Source organism: Xiphophorus maculatus, chromosome 8 (assembly GCF_002775205.1).
Source record: "Xiphophorus maculatus strain JP 163 A chromosome 8, X_maculatus-5.0-male, whole genome shotgun sequence".
Taxonomy (NCBI): Eukaryota; Metazoa; Chordata; class Actinopteri; order Cyprinodontiformes; family Poeciliidae; genus Xiphophorus; species Xiphophorus maculatus.
The window spans coordinates 3,485,876-3,501,869 of NC_036450.1; the positions used below are offsets into that span (position 1 = coordinate 3,485,876).

The 15,994-nt window shown below is 37.5% G+C and overlaps 1 protein-coding gene across 1 annotated transcript in view; it reads right to left on the reverse strand.

The window, feature by feature from the left end:
- Nucleotides 1-2,112: 2,112 nt before the first annotated feature.
- The window catches only part of unc13b (unc-13 homolog B), a 65,235-nt gene continuing 51,353 nt past the window's right edge, over nt 2,113-15,994 (reverse strand). Inside the window, exons 21-41 of the mRNA XM_023337862.1 lie at nt 14,340-14,490; nt 14,144-14,212; nt 13,748-13,837; nt 13,027-13,164; nt 12,814-12,944; nt 12,618-12,703; nt 11,755-11,881; nt 11,585-11,681; nt 11,365-11,508; nt 10,507-10,584; nt 10,323-10,400; nt 7,782-7,870; nt 7,556-7,702; nt 7,352-7,475; nt 6,102-6,155; nt 5,952-6,029; nt 5,073-5,220; nt 4,890-4,946; nt 4,649-4,741; nt 4,396-4,555; nt 2,113-3,693 (exon numbers count right to left, since the gene is read on the reverse strand). Coding sequence (XP_023193630.1) covers nt 3,408-3,693; nt 4,396-4,555; nt 4,649-4,741; nt 4,890-4,946; nt 5,073-5,220; nt 5,952-6,029; nt 6,102-6,155; nt 7,352-7,475; nt 7,556-7,702; nt 7,782-7,870; nt 10,323-10,400; nt 10,507-10,584; nt 11,365-11,508; nt 11,585-11,681; nt 11,755-11,881; nt 12,618-12,703; nt 12,814-12,944; nt 13,027-13,164; nt 13,748-13,837; nt 14,144-14,212; nt 14,340-14,490 — 2,425 coding nt within the window. The 3' untranslated portion in view covers nt 2,113-3,407. The remainder of the gene's footprint in view (nt 3,694-4,395; nt 4,556-4,648; nt 4,742-4,889; nt 4,947-5,072; nt 5,221-5,951; nt 6,030-6,101; nt 6,156-7,351; nt 7,476-7,555; nt 7,703-7,781; nt 7,871-10,322; nt 10,401-10,506; nt 10,585-11,364; nt 11,509-11,584; nt 11,682-11,754; nt 11,882-12,617; nt 12,704-12,813; nt 12,945-13,026; nt 13,165-13,747; nt 13,838-14,143; nt 14,213-14,339; nt 14,491-15,994) is intronic.

The following is a 15,994-nucleotide window of genomic DNA, read 5'->3' on the forward strand; positions in this document are numbered from 1 at the left end:
TTACATTCACTGATTCAACCTGAACAACAGGAAGTATTTTAGTTTGTTAATAATTAATCTCTACAAGTGGATTATCTGCAGTGTCAAAGATTAACTACTCAATAAACTGACTAAACTGAACATATTTCTACATTAATATTTTATTATAATAATATATACATATATATTTTATTTTGAAAGGATGCAGCAGGAAACTGTTCTGGCCAAAGTTTGATTCCTGGAAACAAAATCATGTAGCGGTTTTCAGAGAAAACATAGAAACATCAGCTGTTCATCTTGTTGTTTGATTTCAGTTCATTTGTAATCTAATGATCCTGTAGATTAACTTTCAAACAGCAGAGATAAAACTTTGAGCTGAAATCAGAAGTGAAGCTGTTCTCCAAACATCAGAGATTACACAGAAATAGGAAAGTTCCTGAAGACAAAGTCCAAATAGAAAACATAAACTTACAGTTTGTTCAAATGATCTAAAGAGTTGATGAAGAAAATCTGAACAACAAATAGAAACACAACAACCGGACTGGAGCTAGTGAATTCAAATTGAAAGTAAATGTGACGGATGTTGCGTAACTGATGACATCATATGGCACCTGGTTTGAAGTTTTTTTCTTTCAGAGCAACAGAACCAGGAAGCAGAAGGCCTGCGGTGAAATCAGAGGCAGGTTGATAAAGTTTTCATGAGGAAGTTCTGAGGATATACTTAGTTTTGGCCATGACTATCGTATTTATTGTAAAAAAAAAAGTACGTAGATATTTTAGTTTATTTAACATTTCACTCAGAAAAAAATGTGGAAATGCATACAAACTAAGTATTTGTATACATAATTTACTAACTAAATATTTAACTTCAAAATAAGTATTTATTTTGCTAACAAAAAATATTTTTCAAATTAACATTTGATTTTCAAATCCAATATTTATTGTCAAAACTTCATATTTAATGATCTATTTTCATGTCTAGTTGTTCAGTCAGACGCTCCATCATGTTGTCATGTTCCAGTTTTTCTCCACTCAGCAACAGTTGGTGAACAGGATTTAATCCAGTTTAGTGTAATTGTCTTTCTTGCTACTAGTAGCAGAAGGTGCAACAATATGTAACATTGATCTTTAGTGAGTAAATCCTTGGTGTTTATGTCCAGCAGAAATAGAAGAGGCTCCATGGGGAGATCTGTCCTTAGAATGTCCTCAATCTCCTGTTTCATTTCCTCCCAGAAGGTCTTTATTTGTGGTCAGTCCCAGAAGACGTGTGTGATGACCGACCATTCCACAAATTCCTCCAACATCTATCTGTGGTTGGAATCCTGGAAATGAAAGTTTTTAATGGAGTTCTATTAAATCTGTTTTTTATTTTCCAGTCAAGCTCTTTCCAAATTTGGTTTCCAATCCCTTTATGACACAAAAAAGAAAACTCCACTCCGTGTTTTATCAATCTTCAGTTCAGTCTAGTAAATTGATGCTCTCAATTTTACAAACAGACCACAAATGGAGACCCCAAACTGGGCCGTATTTATGATTATGAATATTCCTCAATCCTCTTCGTTGATACCACCACAATCTTGTATCAATGGATCCACCTCAGAATGACCAGAGGCAAACTCTGCTGGATGGCGGCTAAACTACAACACTAAAAAAGCCTAAGCTGACTTTTCAGTTAGCTAATTGAACTAATTTCATTCTGTAAAACATTAAATTGTTTGCATGGTTACACAAAACCAATAAAACAGGTAATTATTGCCACATTATGGAGGAACCAATCATGGTGAATATCTGTCACAAAATGTCATTCTTAAACAAGATGGCTGCTCCCAGAGGACAGTATTACTTTTTAATAAAAAGTAGGGTGGAAAGAAAAACTGGAGAAAAAAAGGATGCACATATGAAATTCACCATTTCTGAAACAATAATATTCTAACATATTAAGATGCACTTTTAATGTTAGTTCACAATGGAAAAATCTGGGTTGATTTCATCTGAACATTAATTTTACATAATTTTCCTCATAAAGTGCAATAAGATAATATCTATTGTAAATTTGCCCAGTATAAATATATTTAATTCACTGTGAAAATGACTTTTTTAGTCTGTGGTGCAAGAAAAAAAAAGACATTTACGTATAAGTCTTAAATACTTTATACAAAACATTAAGTGGAAAGCAAACACAGTGAAACAGACTTAAAGAGATGTGACAGTCCAACGAAAACTCCAGATAAATGCAGTGATTTTATGGTTCAAAAGTTACAAAAATGTGCAATAATTTAAAAAAACCTAAAGTGAAAACTTAACTTGGCACGAGGAAAGTGTGTTGCACAAGGAAATATTTGCTCCCATCAACAAAAACATTGAATTACTCAGTGAAGGTAAGAAACAGGAGGCTGGATCTGTAGTTTCTAAGAGATTTTATCCAATAAAAAGCTGCTGAAACAAAAAGAGCTCAAAATAAATCTCTATCTAAAGAAAATATAAAGAAATGGAAACAAATAAAAAAAACATGGGATTTGATACTCAGCATGACAGATGCCCACAAAAATCCAGCTTACATAAAATTACTAAAATGAAAAATACAAAATGTTAAGGAAATTCACCAGTTTGACATCAGTCTGGGGAAATAAGATGAAAATCATAACAATTACAACGTAAAGAGGTTAAAAATAAACAACAAAACATAAAAAATCATTTTTATAATTAAGGCCACTAATGAAGAGCAGAATAAAACACAACAAAAAAGAGAGAAATGTAAACTTGTAATTACCCCAACTCAAGTCCTGCTGTGCAACTCAGTTTGTAACAAAACCCCAAAAAATTCAACAAAAATGTCAGAATAATGGAGCATAAAGCAAATCAAATCCCGTTTTTAAAAGGGAAATAAATATACATTAAAAATAAATAAAATGGTCACAGCGTACAGGAAACACAGAGAGAAATAAAATGGCCACCAAATAGAGGATGAAATGAAGCTATGAGTTAAATTCAAACATTTTTAATTGAAAAATGAGGATTAAAATCGTTTCTGAATTTATCTGCTCAAACTGTTAGAAAACAAAAATAAATTGTGATTTGTAGTTTTTCTTTGCTAAGTGAAGTGAAATATTTGACTTCTGGTCATTAAAAACAGGATTTCTTTCCTTTTACATGAACACATTCACAGCTTGCAGAGTGTAAGGCTTGAACCACTTGGCCTCACTTTGGGAGGGGCGGGTTGGATTTATTGCACAAGAACACTTGGGGTGGGTGGGTTCCTATTCGGCCCGTTGACAGGTTCTGGATGGGTTCTGTCTCCTCAGTAGAGGCGGACGAGAGTTAAAAAGGTTAAAAATATGAAGTTGAAGAACACTGGAAGCTGGTGAGGTTTTCCACAGCAGCCAAGAAAGGTCAGAGGTCAAAGCAGTCCCACTGGAATAAGCAGAACCTCATCTTCCCTCCTCCGCTGATCGGGTCTCGGACTTGAGCCGGACGAACTCCTTGGCGACGTCGTCGTTGGAGCGCTGGGAGAGGATCCGCATGGCGGTCAGGCCCGTGTCGTCCATGGAGATGCGCTGCCCCAGGGGGCACCAGCAGGCGCAGTTGCCCCTCTCCATGATGTCCCTCAGCTGCACCACGGCCAGGCCCACCACCCGGTCGGCGCGGCCGAAGCAGTAGTCCTTGACGCAGGCTTGAACCTCGTAGCACTCGAACCCGTCCTGGACACCCAGAACGCTGCAGAGCGAGAGCAGAACACAGGGGTGGGAGCACATGTGCTAGTGCGCTAACTGCAGAGCTAATTCCTGATTTTGTGCTTTTTTTGAAACTTTGAAAACATTAGCGCGCCTAGCTTTCGCTAATCTAATTTTCCATTTTAAATCAAAAGCGCCATTTTACTTTGGCTGTCATAAATTTTCATTTGATTCGAGGTCCACATCTGCAGTGGTAAACTACACTATCGCTAATCGCTAATGTGCTAATAGCAGAGCAAATTTTTTGTGCAGCGAACTTAAAGATTCCCCTAAATTAGTTTTCAGGTTAAATTCTAAAGCACTAATGTGCTTTTGCTGTTTCATAAACTTTCAGTTGAATAAAGTTTGACATCTGCAGTAGAACGCACACTTCTGCTAATGTGCTAATAGCGGTGCAAATTTTTTGTCTACCAATTTAGCTTTTTGATAACTTTTAAAACTGTTGCCACACTTAGTGTTCCCTAAATTAATTTCTTAGAATAAATTAAATTTGAGGAAGCTAAGTCCACTAAATGTTTAGCAGAAACACTGAATGAAAAATTAGCTCTGCTACTAGCGCATTAGCTGACATTGTCCAGTAATTTCACAAGGACTTTGTTTTATATAACCAACAGTCTATAAAGTCAGAATTAAAAGAGCTTAAAATCAATTCCTAAATGTGTCACAATGTTTATTTTTAACTTACAAGTGAAAGGTCTCGTTGTATTTGGGAGACCAGCTGTTGTTCTTGGATTTGGTCTGAAATCTGCGCTTTTTGTCGCTGAGGTGCGGCCCGATCATAGTGACTTCCACGAAGGGTCTGAACATCCCAGACGTCTGCCACTTCAAATCACTGGCTCCAATCACTGCATTAATGTGTGGACACAAAGATTTAAACTAAAATGACACTAAAATGCTCCAACTTTGATTTTATTGGTTAAAAATGATCCCAAACTGACCTTTGAGTGTAACTTTCCGCTCTCCGCTCTTCGGATGAGTGTACAGCTCAATCTGCAGGGAAACCTCTCCGATGGGTTTGTCCACACCTGAACCTGGTTTAACAGAAACAACATTTGGTCCAATGTAGGCAAATAAAAACACTTTTTATAGAGTCATGCGACAGAAACACAGGTTTCACAAAACAAAAGAGAGAAAATGCTGAAGGGAAGGTGGGCTGATGATGATTTCATGGAGACCTACCCCTGCTGGGCTGGATTTTCTCATTAGGAGTTAACCTAATACCCTTCCCATTGTGCACTGGCACAGAGGCAGCAGGAGATAAAAACAAGACAGCAACTTAAACAACCAAATCCAGAAGATAAAAGCAGCCAGGAATCTGAAACTCTCCCGTATTTAAGCTCCTTTAAGACGTTTTGGATCTACCTTGTGAATGCTGCGTGGTCACAAAGGTTTTGATGAGCGTGTCGGTGGTCTGGGTGTAGAGAGACAGAGCGTGGCGGAGCGACGAAAGCTCAGCGCTCTTCTCCAGGAAAGTCTTCTTCAAGCCGTTCCCTCCCGCATGAAAGTATTGCTGCGTAGAAAACAAAACGAGACAAGCAGAGGAATCAGCATTCTAGAACCTGAATGATTAAACAGACTTAAAGTGGAATTAAATCAACTAAAAGACTCAATAAAACAAGTGAAATTGCTCTTAAAATGTGAATCTATTGTACTTTTCTGTTTGATCGAAATTTACAAACTGAACAAAATCCCACCAAGTATTTTTTCCTAGTTTGTAATGCACTTAAAATAAGACAAAAATAACTTAAAAGTAAAGTTTTGACAAGACATAGGAGTTTATTCTGAGTCAATAATTCCTTAATATTGATTTTAAAATAGTGATAGTTCCACTGGCAGATTATTTCTCTTTTAAAATGGGAAAAATGTGTCGTTATACGTGTAATGATCTGCCATTGGAACTAGTTTATTTCATCAATATTAAGAAATTATCTACAATATATTGCTGAAAAGTTACTTATAAGTTGAAAGTTTGGATTTTATGTGATATTTATATATCACATAGCTTATGTTTCAAAAATTTTCGTTGCAAGTGAAATAATCTGCCTGTTACCCAGCAGAGTACGAGCCGTCACCTAGCAACCCAAGTACAGGCCAAGTCATTGTTATATAATGAGACTTTAGTCTGGTTATTACTTCACTTTCTAACTTTCTACGCTGCTGCATATGAATATTCATCTGAGCTGATTATAAAGGTTTTTAACCGTCGTCCTTATGGAGCAGAGGTCAACGTTTAGGTCTCACCTTGATGGTGTCCAGAGCCACGTCCATGACGGCACACTGCCTGGGCGTCAGGCTTTTAGCGTCTCCTGCCATGTGGTCCTAAACAACCCAAACCAAGACTTAGACTAGACCAATTCACAGGAGAAAAGAAACTCAAAGACAACCTGATACCTTCAGTTTGGAAAGGTGTCCCAGTTCTTTGGCGGCAGAAAGGATCTGTGCTCCCTTCAGGAAAAACAGAAAAATTAATGATTGTCTTAGTTTTCAGTAGCCTTGTTTCAATCAAGGCTTTTTAAGCAGTTTTTAAGTATCGCATTAGAAAATGTTGATGGAAAATTAAAAAGCTTAGATACGAGCTGGTGAACAATTTATGTTCATAAGTAAAGTGAGTTACATGTTTTCATCTGCTCTATATGTGATTGCATGAAGTTCAGCTTGTTGATTAATAATTAAACTGAATGAATTTGCCACAATCATCATTTTAAAACATAATGGATAAAAATATTTTTTGTGTTTGGTCGCGTCTTTCAAAATGTTTACATCTTTTTTTTTTTTTTTTACGAAAATACGTAAATCATCTGACACAATTACGATTTGATCCACTTCAAAACGGCAGCCATGTTTCCAACCAGCTGTGATATAAATTTTGAGCAAATTTTTATAATAATGTAAAAAAGAAAAAATGCAAATTACACTGAAAAACAATAAAATCTTACCAAGTATTTTTGGTCTAGTTTCTAGTGCAAATTTGACTAATGTGAGTTACAACATTTCACTTCCCTCTGGGATCAATAAAGTATTTTTGAATTTGAATGTTGAAATTTCTTATTACACTTTAAATAAGACAAAAGTAACTTAATAGTAAATTATAAAAAGAAGAAGAAGCTTGTTTTAAGTTAATAATTCCTTAATGTTGATGAAAAAAGTAGTTGGCAGATTATTTAACTTAAAACAAGGGAAATGTTTTGTTAGAAGTGAAATAATCTGTCCGTTTCCTAGCAACCACAGCGGAATTCCGCCCGTCACCTAGCAACCAAAGCAAGGGCTGCACAAATTTGTCCATTGCATGTTTTGCACAAAATTATTGTTATAAAATGAGATTTTAGTCTGGTTATTATTTCCCTTATAATAAAAAATATCTTGTTTTAGGTGAAATAATCTGCCAATGGAAATTTTATCAACAATATTAAGGAATTATTGACTAAAACAAGTTTCTATATCTCGATGAAAAGTTACTTGTGAGTTAATTTTCTCGTTTTTCTAGAGTACTAAGATAGTTTCACTAACTAGATCAAAAATATTTGGTAAGATTGTGTTTTTGCCATGTAATTCACACTTTTTACAATATTAAATATAAATAAAAATTTGCATCACATTTGGATGGAAACCTGTCTAGTGACGGAGACGAGCATCAGACTCACGAAGGTGTCGTTCCCCTGCGGCAGGACGATGTTCTTCTCCAGGCTGGTCATCACGATCCTCCACAGCTCCTTCAGAACGCGCTTCAGTACGGTTTTCTCACACACCGTGGCGAACAGCGTCAATCTGCAACAACAAGACATTCACACACACACTTACACACACTGACGGATGAGCCGTGTTTGGGAAAATCCCACTGAACCCACTGCGCATCCAGGAAGTCCATGAGCGGCCGCAGCATGTTGTCCGAGTCGGCCTCCACCTGGTTCTTGGTGTTTTCGTTGAGCGGTCCTTTGATCTGGTACAGCAGCGACGCCATCTGCCGCATGCAGTCGGTGATGCGGCTCTGGAAGCTGGAAGAGAAGAAAAACCAGTGATGGGCTCGGACAGAGGCGGAGCCATGGGAAACGTCCAGGTGTGAGGTTAGCGTACCTGTTCCCAAACGTGCTGCTGAGGTCGTCCAGAACGTTGTTGAGCCGAACCTGCAGGTCGTTCAGCAGGTCGCTGGCCTCCGTGTCCATCTGGAAGAGAGAAGAAGACATTCAAGTTAAAAAAGATGACGTGGTTTTAGAGAAAGAAAGAGGGGATAAAACTGGAAAGGTTTGGGATTTTTACTGAGACAGAGAACCTGGAAGATAAACTACTTTAAATTACTTCTAAAGTTGAATTGTTATAAAATACCTGTGAGTCTAATGGTGCATTACTACCAGATTAGATTCAGTTAAACACCTTGTTGGTGTAGTTTGCATTTATATTCAGCCCATTTCTACTCATAATAACATGCATGTTACAGTTCAGCTCCTGTAACATGCATGAACTCACCTTATGATCCTCACATGCATTTTCTCTCTATGTGGCAGAAAGTTGGGAGGTAAAACAAGACATTTTGGATGAAATGCCCCATTTTAACACATTAAGTGGGCAACTGCATATAAAGGATTTAATTTAGGATATTCTGCTTGTGCCTACCTTCTCAAACGGTTCGTCCATCTTTGTGTTAGAAAATTGTTAGAGATATAAAAAAACACAAACAGTGTCAAAATGCCCTGAAGAGGTGGAGGAGCTGTATAACACAAATGATTTCTGGACTTTTTGTTTAAAATTAAGGTGATTTAAACCCAGATAACATGTTTAACCCACCTCATCCTTCTCAGTCTATCGCACAGGATTTAGAAAAGGAACAAAATAAAGTGTTAAAATGAAAAAATACAATTGAAGGTGAAGTGAAAGTGGCACTTTTATGAAAAATAAGGGAAAATGCTGCTAATCTAAAGAGGAAATCCTCACAGATGAGAATAAAACCAGACAACAAAACTCCACCATGTTGGATGTTTTAGTTTCAGTTTGGGGAAAATCAGAAATGACTTTGGATTTGGAGAATGAAGGATGTTAAAAATCACTTTCAACTGCAACAAACCTCGGCCTCCATTTTCTCCCCTTCCTCTTTAACTTCCTCCTCTTCCTCACTTCCTTCAAACTAGGAGTTGCAGTAAAGAGGCAACACAAAGGTTTTGTCTCGTTGCTTCCATTCAGATAATTGTACAGTGGTTTTTTAAAGTCATTTTAAGGCGTATATGCAGTCATGTTTTACATGTTTGCATATGTAGTGGACTTGCCTGCCATGCTAGCGCGCTGTTCAGCTAGAAAAGCAGAGAAAAGGTAAAGAATGTCTTTCTCCAGCAACAGTTACAAAAAATGACTTTATATTGGGTCAAAATATGGATATTATCAGAAAAACACAAAATATTACCATGTATCTTTGGTCTAGTTTCTTGTTCAAATATATTAGGACACTTAAAATGAGACAAAACTAATTTATAAGTAACTTTTCAGAAAGATATAGGAGCTTGGAGGGAGTTTTTTCACAGTTTGAGACACATTAAGTCTTAAGCTTCTTGCCGAAAAGGAAAACATTCAGATTTTCTGCACATAATCTTTTGAATTTTATATTAAAATGTTCATTTAAAAGAGTGATTCGTATTTTCCAAGCCAGCCTTAGTTTAGTTTCAAATGAATTCAACATGGTGCATTTCCTAACTCAGTGAGAATCGATAACGAATCAAATTGATTGATATGATGTCAAAAATAGAATCTGTGTCACTAATTTCTTACCAATTCCCATCTCTACTGATAAAGTAATTTATATTACACTACATCGTAAAAAGTTGGAAAATTTCTTATTTTTTCGCACATTAATTAGTTTGTCAAGCCACTTGTTTATTTCTATGTTTATTGACAATTTTGTCACAGTGACAAGACAACGTGAAATAAAAACTCTTTTTTCAAAAGGTCTGGATTTTTCATTGCTTTTTGTTTTGCCAGAAAATGAGCTTCTACAACAGCAGCTAGTGAGAAAAGACTACTGGTACCAGCAGACTGCAATGCAGCAACGGTTCAGCATAAAAGCAGAAGCTAAAGAACTCTACAGCTCTGGGTCGACTCCTACAGACTAGCTACTAACGTCTAGTCAACTGATCCACCCACCACAGGTTTTGGTTCCTCATCCTCTGCAACAACCTGCTGCTCCAGGCAGATACAAACATTCAATGTAGACGTGTTTTATAAAGAGAAATATCCGCCTTGAACAGACTGTGACTCAAACCTACCTCCTCTCCTGCTTCTTCATCCTCCTCCTCCTCTTCCTCTGTGATTTCGTCTTGCTTTAATTGTAAAGTAAATAAATGTGTTGATCTGCAAGCTAACCTACAATCCAACCATCAACCAGCCAGAGCTGAACCAAAACCTAAAAAATCAAGCAAACTCCAGCGACTACAGCCCAGAACCAATCCAACGACTCCCTTCAGCTACCAAACAATCCAAGCTAGCGCTAATGTACATACCCGCGCTTCCTCTGTTGCAGTCTGACACACAGAAGGAGCGAATTCGAATGCAGATTAACAACGTTTTTAATGTTTTTACCATGTTTTGTGTTCCTAAACCCTTCCAAGCCTACCTGTTTCCCATTTGACTCACCTGTTTGCCCCCCATTGATTCAAACATTTTCTCCAGCTGGATTCTCAGCTGCTGCACGTTATTCATGAGGACACAGGGCTGCAGGAGAACATGAGGAGATTCATTACCAGCACTCAGAGCTATTCATTTAAAATAAATATTAATTATCACAATATGTTCTATGACAAAAACCTGAACAACTTACAATCTTCTCCTTGTCAATATAAGAAGGAAAGCTCTTTGTCAGGATGGCACTGTACTGCAGCAGAACTTTGGCGATTGTCTGCAAGAAATGAGAAGTCAAAGAATTTGTCTAGAAATCTGTAATGTGCTAATAAACGAGCTAATTTTTTGTTTAGCGACTAAATGTCATGTTGCTACAATTCTTTAGCCTTAAAATGTTTTGGGATAGTGTTTAGCATTATCTTCTGCTAAATATTATGTTAGTATAGCGTTTTAGCATTAGCTTCTACTGTGCTGGCATAGCATCCTGGCGTTAGCTGCCAATAAATACCATTTTGCTATAGCATGTTGGTGTGGGGCTTTATTGTTAGCTTCTACTAAATACCATGTTGGTGCAGCACTTTAGCATTAGCTTCTGGTAAGTACAGTGTTGAGGCAACACTTTAGCCTCAACTTCCACTAACTAACATGTTGGTGTAGCATTCAGCGTTAGCTTCCGCTAAATACCATGTAACCAAAGCAGTTTAGCATTAGCAGAACTAATATTCATGGTTAGCACGGCAGTTTTTTTATTTAGCGGTGCCCACCACTGTTATTCAACACTTTGTAGCAGTGTGACCAAAGTGTATTTCACCAAATTAACAAGACAATCAGTGTAAATAAATCTTCTCAAAGCGTCTCAAAGAACAATAAACATTGTTGCTGGTAAAGTGGAGAGTGACACTGAAACATTGGACTATAAGATGGTTTTAAACAGTAGCTGTTTCCAACCGATGGATGAAAAAGTAATTTTAAAATTGCAAGAAAACATGAATATCAAGAGCAACTGTATTCCTAAGAGAATATTAAAGAAGTAATAAATAAAGGTTTTGAGGGTTACCTTGGAGAAGCGGCGGCTGTAGTGAGCCATGACGCTGGGGTCGGGGCATTCCAGTTTCTTGATGATCTCGAAGCTCTGGTTGAGCTGGGTGAAGATGTCCACCACAGAGCAGGAGAACAGAGCATGCTCAGACGTCTGCTGGAACTAAATCAGATTGGGTCTGAGCGAGGAAACAGCAGTTACTGGTAAAAACAGAGATATTACAGCTGACTGCTCCTACTCCGTCTTTCTTGTCTCTCTCCAGCGCTCCATTCATGAACTCCATCGACACATCCTCGTTTTCATCCAACCACTGCAGAACGAACTGCACAAACCAACTAGAACAGAAAAACGACAGTTAGCACCAACCTCCCCACGTTTTATCTGCGTTCAAAACGTTTAAAATCTTACGATGGATATTCAGGAACGACATCCTTAAAGATCGGAAGCTCCTTGACGTATTCATTGTAGAGCCACTTGACTTTAAAGTGCAAGTTCATGTAGTCGGTGCTTTTACACAGTCTGTGCTTCTCATGCTCTGTAGGAAAAAGGAACAAAACAATATTTATAAACCAAACAAATCCTGCCTTTAATAACACAATTAAAGCTTCAGTAAGTTTTATAAAAAAGATATTTTTTAACATGTTTGTTAAAACTGTCACCATGAGACAGATAATCTGTGAGAAGATCGATGCACCAAAAATAACAAATCAGAGGCAGGAGGAGGGGCTTAGCGCTGTCAATCATCCTCATGTACAACTTACCGCTATGGGAAAGCCGTTTATTCACCGTCATCGATGGCCATGCTAACTAGCCTTAGCATTCACAACAAGCTGTGCTAACTTAAGCCTCTTCTATAAAATATTAGAAATACACTAAAAGATGGAAATAAAAGATAATAATTTGAATAATTTTTTGATAAGAAAATTTTTATTGCCTAAACATTCCTTTAAATAATTTGAACAGAGTGAATATAAAAAATACCACATATTAAAAGAAAATGTGTTTTTATCTATAATGTCTATATATTTTGGCTTAATTACAGCTCTGAATATATATGTTGAATATGTTTTTAGTCTGTAGTTCGGATAATGATTAATCGATTATTGCATTAGTTGACAGTTATTTCAATAATCGATTAATTGTTTCATAATTTCCCATCCTTAATAGTTGTCAACTTGGGAAAAGTTATCCTGCACAATTTAACTCAATTTGAGTTTAATTTAAGAAAAAAGAATCGTGTAAAGATCTAAAGGTGTTTAACTGAGACCAACCTTCCAGAGCGTACTTCATGTCTTGAGCGAACAACGTCCACATGACTTCTGCTGAAACTTTTCCTACACTCAGTTCCTGTGGAAACCTGAAGAAGGAAAAAGTTTCACTCAGAAATCAAAAACATTTTGGGGAAAAAACATGTTATAAACCAAGCAGTGAGAAGGATTAAGAGTAAATGTAAAGCAGACGACTGACTGATTGAGCACAGGTGTGTAGGAGTTCCTGTCCTCCTCTATGATGGAGACGATCAGCATGATGAGTTTGGGCCAGAAGTCCAGGTTCTTGATGCTGGGGCCCTGCTCCTCTAGGGGGAGCTCCTCCTTGTTCTGGATTAGAGAAATTAAACCACAACTTTACCAGATAAAAACAGGCATGAATCTAACATAATCCCCATAATGCATCACTCACTGCGTCTGCAGGCTGGTACTGTCTGCTGTAGAGTTCGTGGCAGTTGTTGAAGATGTAGTCGTAGGTGGAGTTGAGGCAGGCTTTGACGCAGTCCCTCACCACCTGACTGGCTCTGGGCGGAGACTGTAACTCCTGGACCTGAACGCCAGGCAGAGAAAAAAACACAACAAAATCAAGTTACAGAACTTCCTGGAACCGTCAGGAGGTTCATCAGCTTCACCAGCAGCGGATCCAAACCCGGTTCAGCTGACTAGAGAAGAACCGATCCACTATCAATATCCAATACTGAAAGAAATCCTACATCGGGTGAAAAACTCATCACAATATAAACGTTTCACATCAGTCAACATGACTTATTGTTTAGTTTTTTGTTTTAACTATCTGAAAAACTTTCATCCAGTTTTCTCTTGGCATTTTTTTTTTTTGCTACTTAAGTTCTGCAATGCTGCGATTGACAGTTGGTGGTTACCGTAGCAACCAGTAACTGACAGCCCCTCCCCTTTTTCTGTTGCCATTGGTAACTGTGAGGCAGAAGCTGCTGGGCAGATTTAATAATTCAATAAGTGGAGTGAACCTGGTGTGAAGTCGGCCATATTGGGCCCGACGAACAGAAGAAGCTAACATGTTAAAATACAAAATACCAAGAAAAAATAAATAAATAAAAAAACAAGCAAGTTAACTTAATGTGAAGAATAAAAATGAAGTTGAGGGTGTTTGGTACCTTCATCCTGAAGAAGGTGATGCTGGTCAGAAGATCCACTGTTGATTTTAAATCTTGCAGCCGATCTTTGCTGCTGGCAGGAAAGTGGTTCTGCAGAAAAAACATAAATTTAGGGATGCACTGAAGGGCTAAAGTTATTGAGATAAACAATTATATTGTTGTTTTGAGACAATTTTCAAATAATATAATGGAAATGGAATAATATTACAAGAACATCCTCTCCAATATCAATAAATTTTTATTTCTAGCTAATTTTTCACATTATGCAACCAAGAGTTTAGTGTTTTGAATGTAAAGTCAGTTCTTTCACATGTAAACATATTTACCTTTCTGAGTGAAAATATTCCAACATGTGATTTTTAATCATCTTTGAGGCGTTTTATATACAAAACTTACCCGATAGGTGGAGAGATCAATACGTAAGGAGTTGTGCAGCTGGTCTAAAAGCTTGACAAAACGTTCCTTCTGTATTGTGAGGAAAGAGGAAATAAATGTAAAACTGTGCCCTACATTAATCATAGCAAACCACAGGGAGAAATGTTGAGCATAAAAAGAACACATGCGTTGTTTTTTGTGTTAAAGTTGTACAAACCCCAAAGTTGGAAGCAGCGAAACGGTCGGAGGCGGACACATTGGTGGAGGCGGTGGTGTGGGCGTAGAAAGCGTTGATATTAGCCAGCAGGCTGCTCATCACTGCAGGAACCCCAGGACACATGTACTTAGTGGACAAGCAGGCAAAATGTCTGGAAACAGAGACACAGTCAAAGTCAGGTGAGGATAAATGTTGGTTAGGATGTACGGTGGCCAAGAAGGGCCAACAAAGTGGAAAAGCAAAACCTCAACAACAAACTAGAAAAACAAAATTTCTGAAGAAATTTAGCCGGGGCCTGCCAAGGCGCGCCCGTCTGGTTTGTGCCCGGCGTCGTCACGCTACAAATTGGCATCGACGCTAAAGGATGCTGCAATGTAATCAAGTTCAGATTTCTTTAGCCGAAATCTCTTTGCTTCCTTGTCTTTCGTTAGGCGATGAAATACGTTCATGTTTGGTTCGGTTCAGTTCTACTCTAGTGGGCAGACTGTACCGCAGCTGCTGCGCTACAGATATTTCTCCGCTGATTTTCAGTAAAACTCTACAACGGAGAACCTGGAGGTTCTGGTTCGGATGAACAAAATAAACCCAGATATTTTATGTTTTATTATTTGAAATTATTGATAGGCCAAGCATAATGAAAAAAAACTCAGATCATGAAGTTATTTTATGTAATTCAAACAAAAATTATAATTTACATCATACCAAGCTAATATTATGTAGTTCTGCTGTTTTTCACTGTCGGCACAAGACGGCAGCTGAGAGTATCTGTATCCGAAGCAACTGATTCAGTGAAGTAGCTTAATATGCTAGTTCCGGTTATTTGTGGCAATTTCTGCAAGTCACAATAGCTCTAGGTTGAGGTAAAACAAAATTGCCTTATTTCAGCTGATCAGATTGATGTTAACAGAGATTTTGTAGCCTAACTGGTTTCACGAAAGCCAGTTAGCAAAGTGCTAACATGTGAACAAATTGTGGTTCCATCAAGCTAGCAGCTACGCTATCAGAGCCACAACAAAATATCCCACAGCAGTCAAACTTTTAAAATCGATCACATTTCTTAAAGAACACATTACATTTAACAACTGTAAGCAGTTCTAATAATATAGTAATGAAATTAAATAGTATATTTTATGGACATAACACAAACACTTCTTACCTTAACCAAACAGTCGGAAGCAGAAAGCTCTTCTTCTTCTTTTTGTTTTTAATGGCGGTTGGCAAGCAACTTAATGGTGTGCATTACCGCCACCTACTGGTATGGAGTGTGGATCAGGGCGCAACTTAAAAAAAAAAAACACTAAATCCTTTCTATCAGTTTAGTTTTCTTAAGAAATTTTATGAAATAACATAAATATTCATGGGGCGTGCTGTGGTGGCGCAGGGGGTTAGCACGCCCCACGTTTCAGTTAACCGCTCCCCAATCTAAAGTCTTACATATAATCCTGTTACCTTCAAACATGTAATAACCGCTTTATTTATTTTGTGTTTAATTAATATCTTATTAAGTTTAAATGTCTCTATATCATATTTCCTAATTTATTGTACTTGCTTTATATTTTCCACAATTAATTATTACATGTTCTACTGTTTCCATATCCATACCACACTCACATCTACCTGTTGGATGTTTACCAATCAAATTTAAAGTTTTGTTT